General features: G+C 30.3%; 1 protein-coding gene across 1 annotated transcript; it reads left to right on the top strand.

Moving 5' to 3' along the window:
* Nucleotides 1–12,470: 12,470 nt before the first annotated feature.
* On the top strand, nt 12,471–24,075 carry LOC130804359 (coniferyl alcohol acyltransferase-like). Its single transcript, XM_057668771.1, has 3 exons — nt 12,471–12,973; nt 16,776–17,244; nt 23,222–24,075. Exons 1-3 carry the CDS (start codon nt 12,539–12,541, stop codon nt 23,785–23,787), a joined length of 1,470 nt encoding a protein of 489 aa, XP_057524754.1. The 5' UTR covers nt 12,471–12,538; the 3' UTR covers nt 23,788–24,075.
* The last annotated feature ends 1,125 nt before the right edge of the window (nt 24,076–25,200 follow it).

Genomic DNA, 25,200 nt, shown 5'->3' on the forward strand with positions numbered 1-25,200 from the left:
TGAAGTAATGGGAATGAAATGTTGTAATGGCAATAGTAATGAAGGAATGGATATGAAAATTGGTAATGAAGATTCTTTTGTTTGGTGTGCATGATTAAAGAATGGTAATGGAAGATCATATCCCATTGATTGCATTTGGTTGTTAGTAATAAAAAATGGTAATGACTCTTAGTTTCATTATTGTATATTTGTATCTAAAAGCATTATTGTATCTAAATTATTCTATCTAATGATTCTTTTTTAATAATAATATTTTTTTGGATAATTACATACATTACCTTTTTTTTCTTCATTATTTTTTTTCTTGAGCTCGAAACAACATTACCTTATTTTATTACCACAGTGATACTTCATTACCATTACAGCCTAATACCAGGTTGTTTGATGGTAATTTCATTACCTTATTTTATTACCATCCATTACATTGAAGGCATCCAAACAACCAAATTTTTTATTACTTAATTTTATTACCATTACCGCCCTCTAATTGAAACAGTCGTATTATTAGGAGATTTCATTAGTCGTTTTTAGCGCCTAATTATTCTTATATATTTGTTCGTTACTAATTATAATTTAATTAGTGATGGTAGTAATTTGAAAAATCTCTACAATGATTAGAAATTTGTTAATTCGTAACGTGATTATGAATCATAACAAGTAACGTAAACTTTGGAGGTAAAACTTAAAGTTGAGCAACTACCCATAATAGTTCGAAAATTTTTTTTATTATTACCCAAGCATATTATGTAACCATGATGGGAGTAAATTAAATATTTCACACATATACAAGTGATTTTTAAACATGAAGTACAAGTTACATAACTTGTTACATGTACAACATTTTTTACCCAAACCTTAAACTATCTTAGATAAACCTTTCCTACACTATAATAGATCAAATGATGGACAAAAATCACCAAAAAACAACCCCAACCAGCCATGCTAAAGATGTCCTACTCCCCCTTATAGCCCTTTGTATACTTACATACACAAGCTAAAAACTCTACCCAAGAACCCCTTTTGTTCTACCCAAAGCTTGTGCATCATTACAAGCATGCAAGAGGCAAATATTTGAAGCAAAAACACTCTATTTTCTGAATAATTATTAAACCATAAACCCCAACACATTGCTCCCAAGTTCATCTATGAACAAACACTAGAATCCTTCAAACTTTCAATAACTAAAACACTTTCTTTTCTCATCAAATCTTCTTCAAAAACCCATCTAAAACTTCTAAAAATTTATGTTTATAAACTCAAATCTTCCATAAAAATTATCTTCATCTTAATAGCTTTCCATAGACACCAAACTTGAAGAAATCCACCAAGTATAGAGTAAGTTATGTTTATTTCTTTATTCCACTAGTTTTTGTTAAAACTTGTTCATGTAAAACAATTTTTTTACATGAATCTTTCTATAAACTAAGATCATTATAAAATGAGTATTTTATCTTTAAACTAAGAAAATCATCATTTATAAATCTATAAAAATAGGCCATAATAGAAAGTAAGAAGATGTATTTCTACAAACATATAAATTTTATTACTTAAAAGATTCAAATAAAATTATGGGACTTAACTAAGTATGTTGCTCAACATAATAAGTATACTCCAAATATGTTAAAATCATCACAAGTATTAGTCTAACAACTCTAACTAGGAAAAGTTAAGTGCATGTTAGAAATCCAAAATTATTATTAATTTTTGGATGAATGCAATATGATTAGTTGAAGAGTTGGTGTTAGACTTGAAGGGCAAGGAACCGAAGTTAGAACCACTTCTAAGAACGCGTAGGAGCTTACGAAATAATTATATAGGCTTGGAGTCGAGGTATGTCACATGGAGTGATTTTTAAAGGATTTAAGAACAAGTTGGGAAAGTTTGTGTTTAAACTTGTTTTTTAAAAAAAAATAAAATAAAGTTCCAAAAGAGAAGTTCTTAAATCTTGAAAAATGATGTCAAAATGATAAATTTGAGTATGAAATAATTTATTACATGTATTATTATTGTGGGCATCATGCATGTTGATTTTATAAAGTATTGTATGTTTAAAGGCATATTTAACACTACTTTGTGAAAGTTATTGTGATGGAAATGATTATATGAATTTAAAAATATTTGAAATTCATTTTAAAAGAAATTTCCAGTAGCTATATGTTAAGAAAATTTCTTAGATACTTTTTGTTGAGATTATTCGTTAAATTGATATTTTAATGGATTTTAAGTTGTAAATACTCTTATTATAAAACATGGTATTAGATGAACTCTTCATAATCAAAAATAATTAATAAAAACATATTATAATGTCTCCAACAAGATTTGGCCAGAATATATTTAGTTTGAAATTTTTTATGATTTTTGAATGATCGTTAAATTATTTAACGGTAAATTGTAAAATGGTAAAATATAAAATAATTACCAAACAAAGACATATGGACTTGAAATTTTTATCACATGTTCATATGAACAGTAGGTAAAATTGGTAAAAGTTTGGGAAGGTTTCGTTGACATTTAAGGACCTTAATAATTTTTACTCGGTTATTAATAATCGGTAAGTTTAAAAACGGTAAAATATAAAATAAATACTAAATGACGTTTTTTGGACATGAAAATATTATGAGACACTTATATAAACAGTAGATACATGTTCAAAAATTTATATGGTTTTTCGTGACCATATATGGACATAAATAAATTTTATTCGGTTTATCAGTAAAATAACGATATTAATTATTAAAAATACCCCACATGATTTTTAATGGTTATTTAAAATTTTATACCCCTTAAAATAGCTTCTGAAATATCATATAATTTTTATAATATTTTATTCGGACTCAAATAATTTTAAACCTATTTTATTCTACTTATCGATAAAATGTCTATACAAAATAATAAAACATCATACATGAGTTTTATAAGTTCAAATGGCCTAATAAACATGTTATATGACTTCTGGAACTTTGGTATAATTTTATAAAATAAATTATTAATTATTTACTAATTTATCAAACTAATAGAAAATGTTTATTTATTAAAAAATGTAATATTGTTAATTAAATTTGGGTAAAAATAGACCTATATAAAAAAAATTTATAATTATATTAATAACCTACTGCCTCATAGTATAAATTAAATTTAAATTAGATGGTTTATAAATTTTATGGATTTAAGACACCATTTAAATAACGGTAAATACTCAAATTGTCGAAAATAATTGTAAGATCGTTATAAATTTGCATAACCAATTATAATCTGATGGGACAACATTAAATTCATATTAAATAAGGTATTATAATGACTTGATTAATTTGGGCCTTGTTGGAGAATTATTATGTACTTTGTAAATCAATTATCGATTTTATTACCGGCAAAACTATCTCGTATTTAAGAAAATAGTGTTTTATGAAATCTTCTGTCGTAATGATTTTATAGACTTATGAATCATATTCCAGTTGTTTTGAATGAATTTCAAACCCTTTTAAGTTATATTTACTTTAAGAAGGATTGAAACGAAACATTTTAGTGGTTTCCTTAAAAAAAATCGTATTGAACTTTGATTACTTTTTGTTACGATGCATTTCCATACATGCTAGTGATGCCCCAATATAATACAAAGGTTATGTTTAATGATATGATTATGCTAAGCATGTTTTACCCATGTGAGAAATATTATGATTTGATTTTGCTAAGTCGCAAATAAAGTATGTTTTGCTATGTGCAAATAAAAGACGTTTATCATATGGAAAAAGTTAATATTTTTGACTTTCAAATGCTATTAAGATTACAAGATATATATTATGTACAAAAAAATGTTTTAGCCTAAATGGCGGGTACATATGCCACAGCAAATGTTGTGTGCATGATTAAACGGCTCACCAATGCGGAGCGCGTATTGTTCACAATACCATTGTGTTACACTTGCCGGACATGTCGCGGACGGTAGACCGACTACTAAACGAGTCACAGGATGACTCACAGAGTACCCATGTAAACTTAAGATATGAGTTTGAAATTGATTTGGATCTATTGAGATTTTATGATTTATGATGAAAAATGAGAATTTGAAATTACTATAGAGCTATTGAACTGGATTTGAATCATAATATGATTTATCAAATGAAAAAGCATATTTCAAAATGAATTTACTCAAAAAAGAAAAGATTTTAATAACTTGTTTGACGGACACTAGTGTGTTTATACTCAGCCTTTTTGCTGATACTATGCTTTGTATGTTTTTCCAATGGTTTTGTTTTCAGAGTAAACCCCTATGGCACCTCGACGGAGAATGCATATGCGAGCGGAAGTTGAACCCGAGTTGGAGTATGACTCCCCTTTTGTTTAGACCTCTTTATTGTATTTGAGAGACTATTAGTTTAGATTTAGACTAATTTAAGGATGTAATTTGAACTTTGGACTTATTTCGATTTGGTTGTAATTTTCCTATATTTTGGACAGTTAAGACTTCCGTTATATTGCTTGGATATTGGTTTTACCTTTAAGTAACCCCTTAATTGTGTTGGCAAAAGTAAGCTTCCGCTTGATTAATACTAAATTCAGTTAGTGTTTTGCCTTCATAATTCGAGGTGGTTACACTAATACCATGTACCAAACGGGCCGTTCATGTCAAACAAACAAGTAGTAACGGTATCTATTATTTGTTTTCGTTTCCATTTTAAAATTTTACCAAACCTAACACTCTATAAGGTTATAATTGATCACTAAGATTATAAGTGATCTTTTTAATTATACAAGCGATATTTTTAAGGTTATAATTAATGACTTTAAGATTGAATTATAAGTGACCACTAGGGATGGTCATTGGTCACCACTAAGATTATATGCGATCACAGCTTTAAGATTATAAACTTATCACTAAGATTATAAGTGATCACATTTAAAGCAATCACTGTAAGATTTTAAAGTGATCACTTTAAAATTGTAAGTGATCATTTTTAATGTTATAATTACCCACTTTAAGATTGTAAGTGATCACTCTAATTTTATAAGTGATCACTATAAATATGTATGCTTACATTGGATTTTAATTTGATCACTTTTTATAGTTTTAAAGCGATTACTTACAATTATAAAGTGATCAATTAGAGAATTTAGTTAATTATGAACATGTCTCATGGTGAAACAATTTTAATACAAAACAAGCTGAATAAATCTTCAATCAAAATAATGTCAAAAAAAAGCTTGTTTCACACACAAAAAAAAAAGCTGAATAAATCGTGTTGGCGTTACCTAATTTTTCCCAAGTGTTTGAAATTGATCTTGATGCTATCAGAATTAAAATAGGAGCTATTTTATCACAAGGAGGACGTTCAGTAGTCGACTTCAACGAGAAATTTAATGGTTTGAGGCTTAATTCTTCCACATATGACAAGGAATGTTATGTTGTTCATGCACTGCGTATTGGAGTCACTACCTTCGTTCTACTCTGTTTGTTCTTCATTTTGATCATCAAACACTAAGATATGTTAATGGTCAACATTAGAGATGGCAACGGGTCGGATCTGGACTGGGTCCAAGTGGACCCGGATCCAGATCCGTTTTCAAGAACATGATCCAGATCCGGACCCGGATCCGCGGGTCCAGTTTTGCAAGACCCAGATCCGGATCCGTGGATACTGCGGATCCAGTACCGGATCCGGGTCCAAAACGGATCTGACTTGTTTTTGCTTTTTTTTTTTGTATTTTTGAATGTGTTGAGATTGCAATAAAGCGATATTTATAGACTAATGTTAATAATATATATAATTTCACAATCAATCACCCAAAAAAACATTATTAGAATTTTTTTATCAAGTCATGTGCTCCCTCTCTCTTTTTTCTGATTCCTTACTTGTATCAGGTCATTAGCCTCCCTCCCCATTTTACTATTGTGTTAGGTAATGATATTTAAGCACTTTAAGATTGCACATAAAAATTAAAGAATTTTTTTATTATTAATAATTTAAATTTTTAAAAGAATTTAATCTAGAAATTGAGAAATAGTAAATATTTTATATAGTCATTTTAACTTTCTAAGAAAAAATAAATATTAAAATAATTAAATATAATTAAATATTTATATTTTTAAAGTAAAAATAATAATAAATTACATAAATTAAATATAAGTTTCTTTCTTATATAATATGTATGTATCATTTTTCTTGTTTTTATTGAAAATGTGACCCCCCTTCCCTTTTTCTTCTAACACACCCCCTCCCCTTTTCTTACTTTCTCTACTTTTTGTTTTTGTCCTTTTCCAAGATGACTTGCCCTCCTTAATTTTTCTGATAAATCCTTATGATTTTATTGAAAACAGTTGGATTTATCAAAGTTCTTTTTTACTTTTTCATATGCTTCTACCATTGAAGTCCGAGCATACCATTTCAAAGGCAGTGAGGGCGTGGGGCAGTGAGGGAGTAGTGGCTGTGAGGAGGAGTAAGCGGTGGCCGGTGGCTGTCAACTGGGATTATGTGGGATGTGAGCGCCTGTGGGCTGTGGCTGTCGACTGGGAGGGAAATGGGAGGGCGTGAGCCCTGAGGCTGAGGCAGTGAGAAATGGGATTATCAGGGATTGAGGGGATTTAAATTTAAATTTATATATTTGATATAAAAAAAAAGTCCTTTAGATCCGAGGGTCTGGGTCTGGGTATTTTTCTCAGATCTGGATCCGAACCCGTGAAATTTAAACGGATCCGGATCCGACCCGGATTCGACAGGTCTATATTTTTAGGACCCAAATCCGTGAAAACTAATACGGATCCACGGATCCGGGTCGGGTCCAATACCCATTGTCATCCCTAGTCAACATAAGCTCAACCCATGGCCAGTTCTTGGCATATACAGGGTAGCCGACCGCTTAGGGCTCTTAAAATTAAGGGGCCTCAAAAATTAAAAATAAGGGGCCAATTCTTGGCATATACAGGGTAGCCGACCGATTCTGAGCAACACATTTAAAATGATATATTTATAAACTTTTTTATATATGAAGTAATTTTAGAATAATATTATAATACATTTTGTCTAGAATTATTTTTTTGACTTGAAAAAAAATTTATTTTTTAATATAATAAAAAATCGTATTTTAAAAGACATTATGAAAATAAATAGAGCATCCATAATCTTTGCTCCGCACGCCTCACTTCATGCTATGCCAAATTACTTAGCAGCTCGAAGGCATAAACATTATAAAGTTTCTAATACCCGATCGGATTTTCTAGTAGTTTTAGGCGTTGAAGGGTCATATTTGAGTGACTAAGAAAATAATAGGAGATTTGATATAGCATAATCAATAATTTTTTAGCTAGATATTATAATATTTTTATAATTAGGTTCAATTTTTAAAAACATTTTTAAAGAAAAACATGAATTAAATCCTATTTATGGTAGTGTTACCACCACATCTATTTCTAAGAAATAAATATACGGCTAGCCAACTGTAAAATAACTTAATAAAATAAAACTAACTAAAAAAGTCTTGCAACTTAAGAAAGTTTTAAACCCAATCTAAGTCTATATAAAACTTAAACAATTAAAAGTGAAATTTAAATTGAGACCTGATTACTAATAAAAACTAATTTTCTAAGTGAACTTTACTTCTTGGTTCCCAAGTGATCATTAACTTACTAAAATAAGAAGCAAGAAAGACAAGAAAAAAAAAACAAAATCAGGTAATTGAGTAATTCAAACACCATCTCGTAAAATAATTAAGTTTGAAATTAATATAATAAAATAAAATATAATCGAGTTGAAAATCAATTTGTACACATAATATAATATCACATAAACTAATTCATTAATTTTTATTTAATAATGACAAGCACATATTCAATTTTAATATTTGAAGGAACAAGATCACCAGTCGTGGAAAGATTTCATACTCATTGGATATGCTGATGTTGTATACCTATCAGTCTCGCAAATGGCCAAGTAGCAAACTGGATATCTATTTGCATATGAAAGTACGACCTCTATATCATGAAAATCAACAAAACAAATCTTAACATCTACATTTTCTAATCACGTGAAACTTATAGTTCTGTATGAAGTTAGTCTTGATTGTGTAAGGTTAAATTCATGTTTGGCCAACTCTATGAAGAATGTTTATTAAATATCACTACATGATCGTCAACCACTGCGTATGAAGATGGATATATTGTACAAGTTAGTGAAGGATTCATCAAAGAAAATAGGACAAAATACTTATCATTAAAATTATTCTTCACACGTGAAAAGGGAGAAGGAAAGTAAAATAAATATCCAACTTATTGAATCTTGTGCAAACCTAGTTGACTTAGTTAATAAATCACTCCCGTCAAAAAAATTAAACAATTGGTGCACATGATTGGAATTTGCCGCTTTCAAGACATACGTTGATGTTAGAGGAGAATTGCGCTCATTGTACTCTTTTCTCCTTTGCTAATGTTTTTATTTCATTGGGTCTTTCCGCATAACGTTTTTACTTAGGCGGTCTAGGGCTATGTATATTATAATAAAATTTGTATTTTCATAGATATATAGGGCATTTAAGAGGGACTATTAAAACATAGATGAATACCTTGGTTTTATAGCAAGAATAATACTCGTGAATAGTATTGGAATAATGTGAATCTTTCCCTATAAATACAACTTGTATGGCAACGTAAGTGTACTGCTGAGCATCCGTTCCAATGACAAATCTTAAGCAAGGCTGAAAGAGGTTTGCCCCTAAAATTTTTAGGTCATTTTATAAAAATAAAATATTACTATTCAATCTATATAAAAAAAAACATTTGATTTAGTGGTTAAAACTATAATTTTCAAATAAGAAGTTGAAAGTTTAAATCTTAGTCATCTAATTTATTTCGGATTAATAATTTGGGTCCACTCTAACTTACGGTCCAAGATTCGCCATTGATCTGTAATGCATATGGTATTTAGAGCTTGTTCTCTTCAACTTATTTTTTGAACTTATTATTTATTCTTATTGGAATCAGATGAGATCAGATCAGATCAAAAAAGTTCAGACTAGATTAAACCAGATCAGATCAGACCAGATCAGATCAAATCAGACTAGACCAAATCAGATCAGATCAAATCAAATCATGATTACTTATAATTATTATTATTATTATTATTATTATTATTATTATTATTATAACTAATAATATTAGTATTAATTAAGTAATTACTTAATTTATAAAATAATTAATAAATATATAAATAATAATTTTAATAATATAAATAATGTAATAATATTATTATATTAATTAAGTAATTAATTAACAATATTAATTAATTAATTAATTAATTGAATAATAATAATAATATATAAATAATTATTTAATAATTATAATAATTTTAATGACATTATTAATGATTAATTATTTAATTAATTAATTAAATAATATTAATATTATTAATTAATTTGTAAATTAGATAATAATAATAATAATAATAATAATAATAATAATAATAACTTTATGAAACCAAATAAGATAAGAATCTACCTTGACATTGGAGTGATGGAATATTATTGTTGCATGATTTCTTAATAATTCCGCCCAATCAAACCTTGACAAGAATCTATCCATAGAGACCACCGAACAATTAAGTACCTTATATATACAGCTTAACAACCAGTAATGTTGTCAGCAACTATATAATTTACAAGATTTAGTGATAAAAAATAAATATTAATTGGAACTAACTCCATGATTGACCAACCACAAACGCAAGCATTGGACCAAGAAGCATACACCCTTTAATCCCGACAAAACTTTTATATTTAAATACCTAAATCTGATTAATTACAACTTCCCCAACAATCCTACCAACCCTTAGAATATTTGAACTTTATCTAACTTCCCACCATAAAATAAAGTATATATAACTTATTTCATTATACTTGTTCTATATGACTTTCTATGCAATTTAATGCGTTATTTTAATCATTTATATTACGTATAATTAAAAATTAAAAGTTAATATTATGAAAATATACGATTTAAAATCAAACAAGGAAATCAAACAAGATCCTTATTTAGCTAACTATATTTTTTCTTATATATTAAACGCAATATGTAGTATAATACTACTATTTACTTAAATGATAAACAATGTCAATAACTATAATATAACAAGTATTTTTCAGAATACATGAAGTAACACATAAAAATATTATTTTATGTGGCATATTCAAATATTAAGAACATCACATCAATTTAGTCTCATAATAGTTTTATATCAAAGTTCGTTAGTATTTATGGTAAGACGCTAATTAAGATGTCCATTTCGTGTTTACGTCTTACTAATAATATTCAATTACTAGCTTTATCAAAATACTAAACCGGTCCGATTTCTCTTAAAACTTGTCACATAAAATAAAGTACAACGCCTTAAATTTAATTTTCACCAAGAGAAATGTAGCTATTGTAAATAAATAGAAGATATATTCAACACCTTACATTCCGCCTCATAAACATAAAAAATACTTCCTCCTATTCACCGTAGGAGTCCCATTTGACTTTTCACGAATTTTAAGGAGAATTAAAAGTAAGTTCCTAAGGGTAGGAAAGAGAGTGATATTATGGGTTTTTAATGTAAGGAAGGAAAATTAGTATGGGTAATGGAGGGTATAATTGAAAATAGGATAAAGCTACTAAGGGCATAAAAGTCAAAAACCCATACCAAAAATAAAAATGGGACAATTAAAGTGACTTGACCATAAAAGAAAATGGGACACATAAGCTGAATAGGAGGGAGTATTATTTTTGATTTACTACCCTTTATAATAAAAATTATCTACAAATTTATAAATAGTATTGTAATAAACCATTTTACTATGATTGATGACTACAATACAATACCAAAGTATTTATAACTCAAAAAATTAAAGTCAACTAAATAAATCAATAAAATATGTAGCATAGTCAAGTATTACGAATATCACATGAATTTTTGTGTCATAATAGTTTTATATCTAGATTAGTTAGTAATTTGGTAAGACAAGACATCCATTTCGTCTTAAAGTCTCACCAATAATATTCAATTACTATCTTTATCTCAATTCTAAATTTTTCCATTTTATTATCTTATACTTTTTTCAAAAATGCTCTCACATAAAATAGAAAAGTAAAACATAATGAATCGAATTTTATCTTAATACATTGAACCAAATACCACTATCTGCAGAATAAGGTTTTGAATTTGATTTTTTCTTAGTCATCTTATTCCTTCAACCTATTATTAATAAAAGTTTATATTATATATAAATAAAAGATAATATTATTCAGCAAGTCACATCTGACCTAGACTATTATACCCTTATAAAAATAAAAAGATTATTTTTTATTTTTTATAAATAGCTATTAGCAACACCCATTTTCATAACACCCATAAAATTGAGATAAGTATCTAAATCAATAAATCAATGTGAGTGGTCGTTCACAACTTCACATGAATACTTCTTCACTATTTCTTTTGATTTTCTAACATCTTAACATATAAGTCTAATATGTCATATTCCTCTTCACTTTTGCCAATTAAATCATTTTTAATCTTCCTCACCTTTTTAAATCCTCTAAATTTCATCTTTTCACCATCCTTACTCATATTATATGAATTTAAACAATTTCGGCTATACATTATATTATATGAGTTCACAACCGTCTATTAGGGCTTTGTCCTTGACTTTGAGCTATAAATTTCAGTTTTTAGTAAAAGTTAATTAACCACTCCAATATATTCGTATTAATAATATAATATACTCTCTTTTATTTACTACTATTACAATAAGTCTTGTATAAGACCGTCTCACAGCGAGAAGAGCCCATACAAGTAGCCCATTTGTAAAAAAAATTAAAAAAATGAAATTTGAATTCACACTTATACAAAAAGTTTTTTTTAAAGAGTTTGAGCTGACCCAATTAACGTCGTCTCACGGTGAGACGGCTTCAACAAAGATTTAGTGTTACTATTATTGTCTTATTTGACTTTTACATGTTTACTGATGTACATATTCAATCATAAATATCTCAAAATTGTGTTTAATTAAAAATTATAAAATGATAATATTAATATTATTTATATCGAAACAAATCAAACAAAATTTCACTTGTAATCGATGAATAATATCGTAAAACCAAATGAGCCAATAATAGTGAATAGGAGAGTAGATTAATTTACATCAAAAATAAAGATAATTAGCCTAATTAAAATAAGCAAGTACTCCTAATAAATAGATAGAGCATCTGCATGTAGAGCAAAAGATTTAGAGTTCGATCTCTACTAGGCGCAGGTATCAATTGGGGGGTTTCTTAACTGCGCATATCTCTCTTTACTTCCTCCTTGGGGGAACGAGTATGATTTATCTATATTTTTCAGGAAAAAAAAAAACTCATCACCCAAACCCCTGCCTTATGCGAGATACTGAAAGTTTCCTTTAGTTTTATATTTTTTTTTCCTATTTATATATGTAGTTGTAATACTAATAAACGTACGAACATTACTCATTCCACTAATAATATATCATCACCAAAACCCCTCCCTCCTTGTGTCCTCTAAAAATGGGTGCACATGAAGACTTTAAGGTTACATGCATGTCAAAACAAGTAGTAGCGGCAGCCGTACCACTACAAGATCACAAATTACCCTTATCAAATTTAGACTTTTTATTGCCTCCTTTAGATGTTAACGTATTTTTTTGTTACAAAAAAGAAGAAATAATACCTAAAAATTCATGCAATGAAAATACGTTGAAGCATAAGGTGAGTGTTCTGAAGAAAGCTTTAGCTCAAGCTCTTGCATATTTTTACCCTTTTGCAGGTGAAATTGTTTATAATTCCGCCGGCGAGCCGGAAATTCTTTGCAACAACCGTGGAGTTGAGTTTATTGAAGCCTTTGCGGATGTAAAGCTTGTAGAGCTTAACTTGTATAATCCGGATCAAAGTGTTGAAGGGAAATTGGTGCCTAGGAAGAAAGATGCGGTCTTTTCTGTTCAGGTTGTTGTTTTTCTTAGCTTTAATATAATCTTTTATTTACTGTACACGCATTTCTCCTTGTCTTTTTTTTTTGGAGGGGACATAGATATGATATGTATGTTATTTTAGCGATTTTGACTTGTGCGGGATATTGGGTTGATGAGTGTGACTCTGATTTACGTTATTGTTGACATGTCTTTGGATTATGGAACTTTGACGACTTCTTCATATGTTGAGTATATAATATATTGTAGGTCCTCTGCTTAATTTAATAGTTGAGGATTTAAGATATGTAGATGAAATACATGCATTTCTCGTATTTAGGGTGATATATTCCATGTTAAGTGGGTGTGAGGCGCTTCTTAAGTATGACATCTTGTGATGTTGGCTTTTGATAATATGTAAAAAAATAAACTCAACCAAAAACTTCAGTTAATAATTGAGATCCTAAGATATTTTATATATTCTAACATAATGTATATTTATATAATATTGTTTTTAAATGATCACTTATAATCTTAAATGATCACTTATAATTTTGAAGTGAACAGTTATATAGTTTTAAAGTGATGACTTATAACCTTAAAATGATCATTTATAATTTTAAAGTGATTAATTATAGAAATTAGCTAATTATATATGTTAATCTATAGTGAAACAATTTCATACAATACAAACTGTAACTTTATTGGGTGTTGTTAGCTATTATTAGCTATTATTAGCTCATATTAACAAAAGAAAGAAAATTTATAATTTATAAAGTACTAGAGAATTGGGTGGTTTTATGTTAGTGATGGGAAATATTATATTTCTCAAAGGAGACTTGGATTCCATTATCATTGACCCCGCCCCCTCCCCCTCCCCCTCCCCCTCCCCAGCCTACCCGTAAGGATGTAACCCAAAAAATAACAAATCACTATAAGTTTTTATTAATTGGGCATGATTTAATGTTAAGACTTAAGAGTCGTTATATATTTATTTTATATATTCTTTCTAACAATAAATCTTTTAAATGATCATGGAAATATGCTTTTAATCCATACACAAAACGGTTACATAAATTGATGAGAATTATAAATAAATAAAATAACTTTTAAAAACTACTTCCATTATTACTGATGAAGTAGACATGTAATTGCAAGGATAAACTAGTATATTGTGGGTATAAAAAAAATAAGAATTGCTTTAATTTTAAATTACTTGCAACAAAATAAGTTTGTTTTTTCTGATATATATAAAAAATAAAAAATAAAAAATAAAACAATATTAATAAATGATTAATGATCATGGTCTAAATGTACCTATCAACTTGAATTAGAGCTAGTATACATCAACAACAAATTTTCTGTGAAACGGCCGCATATGTACGACCACTCACAGATTCAACATAATTTTAAAGTTGTAATTTCAAAGTTTGAATTGGACATTTTGGAACATTATAAGTCTTAGATTTGACAAAGGAATAGACATTCTAAATCTTGAAATAAATATTTCACAGTTAGAGTAGGTAAATAAAATATAAAATTAAGGGTTAGATTAGGGGTTAAAAATGGCCTTTTAAGTGGTGAAATGGGTGTTTTAAGAATTAAAGTCGATAGTTAAAAAATTAAATTAAGTTTCTGGAGAAGAAAGATTAAGACATAAAGTAGAGATTTTAAATATTAGATTTAACTTTTAAAGTTTTAAAATAAGTATTTTAAAGCTTGTATAAATTTTTTTAGCGATAGGTGAAACATAGTGGGTTAGGTTTTAACTTTATTTTGATAGATAAAAATGTACAATATTAATAACTTTTTATATAAAGCATAGTTAGGTCCCTGTCATACTTAACTATGTACTTGACCTACTTGTATAATTAAATTTAAACCAAATAGTAGTTATTATATTTGGTTCTTATGGTTCAACTGCTATTTTGCTTTCTTTTAGTGTCCGATTGTATGGAACTTACTTATTCATATTTGGTGTTTTTCATTTCTTTTTTTTTTTTAGCAAGGCTTATGTTATTTGAGGTTTAGTTAATTATATTTATTTTCCCTCTGTTAGGAGAGAATATGAATATCGTTTATATGTCATCTACTTTTAAATTCTGATTTTATAGCGGAATTTACATGATATATATAATCAAATATTAAAATTTAGAAAATGACTATACTTTTAGCACCAAAGTTTTCTCTAGTTAAAGACTATTGCTTTCGTTTACTTTTGGAATTGACTATAAGTCTATAACTTTGGGCTTCCTACTAATATTTAGGAAAAATAACGGTGAGTAATATAATTTTTTGTTAATCTCTCTATAATTATACAAATTTTTTATTAACCATGAATAATACTAATTAAAAAGATTTTTTAGTTTAATTTTTAACATGTTAGGAATATTTTAGAAAAATATTCGTTAAATTGGTAATATTCATAGTTAATAAAAATTTGTTCCATGTTAGGAAAATAAATAAAGTACTGTAATATTCCTCATGATTTTTCTTATCTAAATCGATATATTTGCTTTGAGAACTCAACTACCCATTACACCACTAATTTTAAGGTATCAATTTAATATGAATATTTTACTTTTGGAACTACTAGTAGGCTACAACTTTGGAACAACTAATATCATTTTCATTTAAGTTTCTTACAAAAAATATTTTCATTTTATTTTTCCGATCCATTGTACCAATAATTATTTGGTGTCAAAGTAATTTCCATATAAAATGTTTAAAACACAAATATTAGACATTAAACTATAATTTGAGCCGTTTCTTTTTATTTTGATAAGAACTTTATTCGAATAGATTGATATTAAAAAGATAGAAATAAATGTAGAGATGAATTTAATTTAAAATTATAAATGAGAACTAGAAGGATCAGAGATAAATAATAAAATATAAAATTTTAATATACTCTAAGCCATCAATTAATAAAAATATTGCTTCATTTGTTCCCTCCATTCCTTAATAGAGTTTCCGAAAAGAATATCATAGAAATTAAAAAAATAGTATCTTTTAGAAAGTAAATATATTATTTTATTTAATAATAAATTTGATGGAAGAAAAGTGGGAACCATAAACATTAAAAAATATTAAAAGAAAATTAGTAGAAAAACTATGGGACCACAACTAATAAATTTTTTTTTATATAAAATTAGTGGGAAACAAATGGGTACCATAAGAAATATAAAAATGTTAAAATGAAGTTAGTGGAAGATGGAGTATGTGGGGAGAAGCATTATTAAAACATAAAATAATAAACACGATTATTTTTATCTAAAGTTTATGATATAAATAGAAAGATTGTTTTTCATGGGAACAACAAATAAAACACTATTTACGGTTCACTCTTAATTTGTATTTTATTCTTAATATATAAGTTAAAACATATTTAAGTTTGATCTTGTTTAATTTGTTTCAATGTAAGGTTATTAATATCAATTTTTTATATTTTTAGTTATGCATAATTAGATATATTAAGTCTTTAAAAATTGACTTGACAAATGTGCCCAAACAAAAATGGATAAAATTACTGAAGCAAAGGAAGTACAATTTTATACAAGCTAGAATTGGTTGTTACCAATGGCGGATCTAATGAATTGTTCAGGTAGACAAGTGACAACACTTAAAATGGTTGAAATTTAATAAAATTATAGTAAAGAGTAAAAATTAAACATGATTTAGTTGGTTAGGTAGTCACCTTCTTCACAAGATGTCATGGATCAAACCTTGCCATAATTCCATTAATAAGAATTTGCATCATACTTGATTTATTTTTTTTTTTTGAGTTATTAGTGACATCATTTATTTTTTTGTTGAATTCGCTGATGGTTGTTATACAGGTGACAGAGCTAAAATGTGGAGGAATAGTAATAGCATGTGCATTTGATCACCGAATAGCCGATGCATACTCAACAAACATGTTCTGGGTCACATGGGCCGAAATGGCTACTTTTAAGCCCATTACAATGATACCTAATCTTCATCGTTCCTTATTTAGCCCAAGAAAACCACTTGATTATAATTCAAATATTTATAAAATGTACTTACCAATATCATCTTTACCTGCCCCAAATCCAAATGAACCTGATATGGGCCCACTCATAACTCGTGTATACACCATCTCAAAATGGCAACTTAATAACCTTCAAGCACTATGTGAAGACAAAGATGGTGAAAATGGATGCTTCAAAAAGTATAGCAAACTTCAATGTTTTAGTGCTATTCTTTGGAAAATCATTGCCTCACATGCTTGTGAACTTGGAGTGGATAATTTGAATAAGACTAGCATGATGGGGATTGTTGTAGACGGTAAGCATGCAATACTTTGTTTTTATGATTGGATAAATTGATCATGAAAACGATCGCCAAATACTTACGATGTTAAGAACAAACAACAATGAGCAAAATTAAGTTTGACAAAGTAACAAACAAGGACACAAAGATTTAAGGAGGTTCACCCAATGATGGCTACGTCCTCCGTGGTGTGTAGTTTATGTTTATATTATATCAAATGAATACAAACAACACTTCAATATGAAGAATTACAATTGAGATAGAGATAACAACAATAGGCTATGTGTTTGGCTTAAGGGTTGTGTTTGATGTGTTTTGCATACTTGAAGTGTGGGTATGAGAGCCCTATTTATAGTGCTAGGTACTTGAAGATGAATGGCTCACATAAATACATAGTTAATTTAGGGTAATGAATACTATGAAATAACTCTAAGAACTTGAAAAGGCATTATCTCAAGAGTCACACACATGAGACTCTTCACCTTAATCTTCATTAACACCAATAATTCCCATGAATACTCTTCACCTTATTACACCCTTTTGGATTCCACAACTCAAGAGTCACACACATGAATTCAACCCTTTAATGTGCACTCAAGTCACACATTAGTATACTATCATTTATAATCACATTAGTATACTACCATTCATAACAATCTCCACCTTGACTTAAGTTCACCCAAGTCACAACATTCATCAATCCACTTCATATTCAAAAAACATACACACCTCAAAATGCCCAAGAGGGCATTATCTCAAGCAAGGAGCTAAACCTACCAAGTCAACACATAACTCAAACTTGGTAGTAGGTAATGACTTTGTCATCATGTCGGCCGGATTTTCCGTAGTGTCAATTTTCTTCAATAACACCCTTTTGTGCTCAACTTCATCCCGGATAAAGTTATACTTAATATCAATGTGCTTGGACCTTCTATGAAATGTGTTTTGATTCCTAGCCAAATGAATTGCACTTTGACTATCACAATGCACACTTACCTCACACACTTTGTTGCACATTTCACCAACAAGACCTTTAAGCCATTTTGCTTCCTTGAATGACTCGGCCACGGCTATGTACTCCGCTTCGGTTGTAGAAAGAGCAACCACATCTTGCAAAGATGATTGCCAACTAATCGCCGAACCACCCAAAGTAAACACAAACCCACTTGTGGACTTTCTATTATCTAGATCACCACCATAATCCGAGTCACAAAACCCGGTTAGCTCACTTGAATTTTTCCCATACATGAGACAAACATTTGAAGTATCTTTCAAATACCTCAATAGCCATTTTAGTGCCTCCCAATGTCCCTTACCCGGATTAGACATATATCTACTCACCAAACTCACCGCATGAGCAATGTCGGGCCTAGAGCATACCATAGCATACATAACGCTACCAACGGCACTAGTGTATGGAATTCTTACCATTTGCTCTTCTTCCTCTTTTGTTTGTGGACACAAATTCTTGGACAATTTGAAATGAGAAGCAAGAGGAGTAGACACACCTTTAGCATCATCCATGGAGAAACGTTGAACAACTTTCTCAATGTACTTCCTTTGACTAAGGTATAAGACACCCTTAGCCCGATCTCTCAAAATCTCCATCCCAAGAATCTTCTTGGCTTCACCAAGATCTTTCATATCAAATTCACTTGAAAGCAACTCTTTCAAGTCCTCCACCTTAAGCAAAGAGCTACATGCTACTAGCATATCATCAACATATAAGAGCAAATATAGTAAAGAACCATCTTCAAATTTCTTAAGATAAACACAGCTATCATAAGAACTTCTAACAAAATCATGTGAAATCATAAAGGAATCAAACCTTTTGTACCATTGCCTTGGAGATTGCTTCAACCCATACAATGACCTCTTCAATCTACACACATGATTCTCCTTACCGGCTACCTCAAAACCTTCCGGTTGCTTCATAAAGATTTCTTCTTCAAGCTCACCGTGAAGAAAAGCCGTCTTTACATCCAATTGATGTAACTCCAAATCCTCCATCGCCACCAAAGCAAGCAATGCCCTAATAGAAGAGTGTTTCACGACCGGAGAGAAAACTTCGTGAAAATCAATACCCTCAATTTGAGAGTATCCCTTTGCAACAACCCTTGCTTTGTAGATGGGAGGAATATCACTAGAAGGACCCTCCTCTTGAATATCCACTTGCACCCCACAATCTTCTTTTTCTTTGGTGCAACAACGATATCCCAAGTTCCATTCTTCGCAAGAGATTCCATCTCTTGTTTCATAGCAATCAACCACTTGCTTGAGTCATTTGAGGCCATAGCCTCCTTGTACGTACTTGGTTCATTTAACCCTTCAACTTCGCTAGCAATGTTGAGAGCATAAACAACATAATCACACTCTTCAATGTACCTCCTTGGAGCCACGATCTTCCTTCTTTGCCTAGTTGTGGACAAAGGAGGAGACCTTTGTTGAACATCATCATTTTTCTCATTATCAATATTGGAGGATTCAACCTCTACTTGTGCTTCATTATCATCATTATTAAAAGGTTTTTCAACATTAGATATAAGCATGCTATCTTCATCAAAAACAACATCTCTAGAAACAATAATTTTCTTTGAATCATTACACCATACCCTATACCCCTTTACACCCACTCCATACCCCACAAAGATACCTTTTCTAGCCCTAGGTTCTAACTTACCATCATTTACATGAATATAAGCTGGACAACCAAAGATTCTAAGACTAGAATAGTTTACCGGAGTGTTGTACCATACCTCTTGTGGCGACTTGAACTTCAAGGCGGTATGAGGTGAACAGTTGATCAAATAACATGCCGTAGCCACCGCTTCGGCCCAAAATTGTTTCCCCAAATTTGCTTGATTTAGCATGCATCTTGCCCTTTCCAATAACGTTTTATTCATCCTCTCCGCAACACCATTTTGTTGAGGACGACCTGCACAAGTTCTATGTCTAACAATACCTTCATTAGAACAATAATTGAGAAACTTGCTATCAACAAATTCAAGACCATTGTCGGTTCTCAAGGTCTTGATGCTCCTACCGGCTTTCTTTTCAATCATCTTCTTCCATTCCAAGAAGACATCAAAAACTTCATATTTATGTTTTATAAAATAACACCAAACTTTCCTAGAGTAATCATCAATAAAGGTCAACATGTAGCTACAACCATTAAGGGAGGGCGTTCGAGAAGGCCCCCACAAGTCGGAATGGACATAATCTAATATCCCCTTAGTGTTGTGGATGGCGGGTTTAAAACTAACTCTCTTGTGTTTCCCATAAACACAATGTTCACAAAAACCAAGGTTCCCAAAATTTTTCCCATTAAATAAACCTTGTTTAGAGAGTTCAAACATACCTCTTTCGCTCATGTGACCAAGCCTTAAGTGCCAAAGTTTGGTGTCACGATCGGACATTGTGCTTGTGGATACATTCGCCGAGCCAAGAATGGTTGAACCTTGAAGAGCATACAAACTCCCATTCAACCTCCCCTTCATCACCACTAGTGAACCCTTGGCTACCTTCATAACTCCACCTTCACAAGTGATTCTACACCCGATCTTATCAAGAGTACCCAAATATAAAAGATTCTTTTTCAAGCCCGGGACATACCTTACATCGGTTAAGGTCCTCACAATCCCATCAAACATTTTAATTTTAATGCTCCCAATCCCAACAACCTTACATGTGGTGTTGTTTCCCATAGTAACATTTCCCCCATCAACACTTTCAAATGTATGGAAGAAAGTTTTGTTGGGAGTCATGTGGAATGTGCACCCCGAATCAAGAATCCATTCATTATTACCTTTGTACTCATGAGTGGCAACAAGAACATCGCCATCATCACTATCATTCACATAACTAGCATTGGCATTGCTAGTTCCTTCCCTTGCCTCTTCTTCTAGCTTTCTCTTAAGCTTCCAACAATCCTTCTTGATGTGGCCCTTAAACTTGCAATAGTTACAAGTCTTATTTTTGTTTGGCCTTACGGACTTGGACCTTTCTTTACCCTTGTTTCCACTCCCACTAGTGGAACCTTTCTCTTGTGACCTCCCTCTTACAAACAAACCGTCACTAGCATTGCTTGGTGACTTTTGTGACAATTGTGTATCAATGAGATCCCTTTGAGTCAAGGCATTCTTCACATCATCACTACTCAAATTATCTCTACCATAAAGTAGAGTTTCTCTAAAATTTTTATAAGAAGGGGGTGAAGAACATAAAAGATAAATTGCCAAGTCTTCATCATCAAGCTTAACATCAATGTTTTGTAAATCCATAACAATGGAACAAAACTCATCCAAGTGAGGTTTTAAAAGTTTACCTTCCTCCAAGCGTAAGTCGTAGAGTCTACTCTTCAAAAGTAGCCTATTGGTAACACTCTTGGCCATGTAGAGTGATTCCAATTTCTCCCATATACTCTTGGTTGTTGTTTCTTTAACAACCTCTCTTAGAACTTCATTGGATAAGCATAATTGGATTGCCGATAACGCCTTTGTGTCTATCTCTTCCCATCTCGATGCGGACATTCCTTCCGGCATCTTCTCTACACCATCAATCGCCTTGTGCACACCATTTTGAATCAAAATGGCTCTCATTTTGACTTGCCATAAGCCAAAGTTTACATTCCTATCAAACTTCTCAATATCGAGCTTCATTGTAGTCATGATTTTCAAGTAATAATTTCTTAAAACACCGCAAAATAACCTTGGCTCTGATACCAATTGAAAACGATCGCCAAATACTTACGATGTTAAGAACAAACAACAATGAGCAAAATTAAGTTTGACAAAGTAACAAACAAGGACACAAAGATTTAAGGAGGTTCACCCAATGATGGCTACGTCCTCCGTGGTGTGTAGTTTATGTTTATATTATATCAAATGAATACAAACAACACTTCAATATGAAGAATTACAATTGAGATAGAGATAACAACAATAGGCTATGTGTTTGGCTTAAGGGTTGTGTTTGATGTGTTTTGCATACTTGAAGTGTGGGTATGAGAGCCCTATTTATAGTGCTAGGTACTTGAAGATGAATGGCTCACATAAATACATAGTTAATTTAGGGTAATGAATACTATGAAATAACTCTAAGAACTTGAAAAGGCATTATCTCAAGAGTCACACACATGAGACTCTTCACCTTAATCTTCATTAACACCAATAATTCCCATGAATACTCTTCACCTTATTACACCCTTTTGGATTCCACAACTCAAGAGTCACACACATGAATTCAACCCTTTAATGTGCACTCAAGTCACACATTAGTATACTATCATTTATAATCACATTAGTATACTACCATTCATAACAGATCATAACAAGTCGAATTTTATCAAAAATAGTTTATCAAGTTCAAATAGTGTTTGTTAGAACAAACTTTAAATTCAATTTTCATTCGATAGGCTTTTACTTGTTGGGAATCAGAATATTATATCACTTGCTTACATGATTGTTCTCGTGGTCTCTTTTCTAATGTGGTTGTACACGTGACGAGACACTTGACAACACACGTGGTAGCCACGTTAAGAAATGACATTATGTTTTGGTCACCAACTGGTTGCGTGTTGGATAAAACTAAGTTCAATATTCGTCCTAAAAAATATAATATTTGAAGTTGGATCTAATAAATTATTTTTGGCCAAATTCAGCAAGTTGCATGTAATTTTTTCTTTATGATTTAAGGGGTGTTTGGCAAATAAATGATAGCTGATTACAGTGATTGATTTGACCAACTGATTTTAAACTCGCTGCTATGAGCAACTTGTTTAAAAACAGTTTATTCATAACAATAATTTGTTTCAACCAGCTAACTTACCAAACATTAGCATTGAGTGGTTTGACCACTCAACCCTCTATTTGTATCAAAATAAGCTAAAATTATCCAATAAGCTATTTTGTCAAATATCTCGTAGTAAATTCATTGTTCTATGGGAATCATTGGAAACATTATATTATTTCCTTGTTGTCAAAAAATAACGCAGGCAGAGTAAGACTAAGCAAAGAAGAAAGCTCAGAAAAACAAGAAGCTATCTCCACCTATTTTGGAAATGTGTTATCCATACCCTTTGGTGAACAAAACTGCGAAGATCTAAAAGAAATGTTAATTGGTAAACTTGCAAAATTAGTGAATAATTTTGTAGAAATGGCAGCAAAAAAAGAACATTTCTTGGGTCTTATAGATTGGGTGGAGGCTCGTCGTCCTGAGCCAGCAGTCACAAAGATTTATTGCACCGAAGACGGCGACGGTCCGGCTTTTGTCATGTCATCGGGGCTCGGCTTTCCCGTCTCTAAAGTGGATTTTGGGTGGGGAAAACCAACATTTGGGTCATACCATTTTCCTTGGGGTGGTAATTGTGGGTATGTCATGCCTATGCCCAATGCCCAAGAAAATGGAGATTGGGTTGTTTATATGCACCTTCATAAGGAACAACTTCACTATATTGAAGCTAAGGCCTCCCATTTGTTCCAACCCTTTTCTCTTCACAAGAATTATGATAGAGAATCGGGTTTTGTTCACTTGGAGCAAGTACCGCATTCTTTCGGATAAGGTTATGAGTTCAATTTACACCTAACTAGCTCATCTTTTCCATTAGCATACCCTATAATATATTGTAGATTTGTGTGCCAAGTATTGAGGTTTTATCTCGAAATTTGTGTGTTTGTATGTATTTACTATAAAAATTAGTTTTTTAAAAATGTGATTGTATGTTGTTCTTAAAATTTTAGTGTAAAGGACATAAGGATGTGGAAATTTAAATGATGATCCTTAGTTGTATTTTTAATTAGTAAAGAAGTAATAAGATTTAGACTTATGTTATATGAGATGATCTCACTTTGAAACATGTTCTGTATATGTCTAATTAATTTATGAGAATATGAGCTCTTATTTTTATCGTCTTATTGGAAAGACGATATTTTACAAATTGTTAAACTTATCAATGCTCCATCTTTATGTTTGTGGGTACTTTCACGACGACCAAAATTTGTAATGATCTAATTTCCCTAGGCATGTATCTGACCAAGGGCAGGTGGAGCAAAGGCTTAAGGCCTAAATATTTCAAAAATTATGTAGCTTTAAGCCATATAAATTTAAATATTAAAAATAAAAAATAAATAAAATTGAGAATTACAAGGTTGTGGGAATGGGATATTAATGGCAAAGACAATAAACTTTTGACAAATGTAATAAATTAGGAAGATTTACACGCCTCTACTTTCAAACCTAAATGGAAACTTTTTCATTTTCTAATTCATACGGTGGTTTCAAGAAAAATTGACAAAACTCTTTAAATTTACAATTTGAAGAAAAAAATTAGAGAAACTTCCATATTTATGTGGCTAACAAGGGAATTCGAAAGATCCTTCAAACTAATTAGAAGACTAGGATGAATTAGAGCATTCTTCAACTATAAATTTTTTCTCTCATTATTTTCTACCTAAAGCTTTATATTCAAATGTTAGGTTTTACTGAATTTTTTTCCATAAATTATAATGATCTATTTTTTTTTTTCAAAAAAACTCATCTTAAGAATAATCTGATTTATAATTCGATTTTATAATTTGATTTTCTATTACTGAATTTTTACTTATTAATTTTTAATGTCATTTATTTTATAATTTATCTTATATTTATATTCATTTATAAATTATTGTTTTTGTAACTGTGTAATTATAGGATATTTGTAATGTTCTAGATTCATTGAAGCAACGGATTACGATTTAGAAGAGGTTGGTATTCGGTATTCAAGAATCAATAAGGGCCTTTATTCATAATCTCGCCCCTAAGCCATGGAAAGTTCAAATTCGAGTTTAAATTTCTCATCTATCAGTATATGGTTTTTGTGGATTTTATGATCTATATAACAAGTTAATAAGTCAAACACGAAGAGACATTGAAAATATATTTAAGATTTGATAATTTACTACGTTAAAGTAAACAAAATAATTATTACGAAATAAG

The sequence above is a fragment of the Amaranthus tricolor genome, chromosome 17 (genome assembly GCF_026212465.1).
Source record: "Amaranthus tricolor cultivar Red isolate AtriRed21 chromosome 17, ASM2621246v1, whole genome shotgun sequence".
Taxonomy (NCBI): domain Eukaryota; kingdom Viridiplantae; phylum Streptophyta; class Magnoliopsida; order Caryophyllales; family Amaranthaceae; genus Amaranthus; species Amaranthus tricolor.

What these genes read in the sequence shown, in the direction of transcription:
- LOC130804359 (XM_057668771.1), top strand. Translation starts at nt 12,539, where the DNA reads ATGGGTGCACATGAAGACTTTAAGGTTACATGCATGTCAAAACAAGTA. An exon ending in ATGCGGTCTTTTCTGTTCAG is followed by an intron (nt 12,974 to 16,775) that starts GTTGTTGTTTTT and finishes GTTGTTATACAG; the next exon opens with GTGACAGAGCTAAAATGTGG. An exon ending in GATGGGGATTGTTGTAGACG is followed by an intron (nt 17,245 to 23,221) that starts GTAAGCATGCAA and finishes AAAATAACGCAG; the next exon opens with GCAGAGTAAGACTAAGCAAA.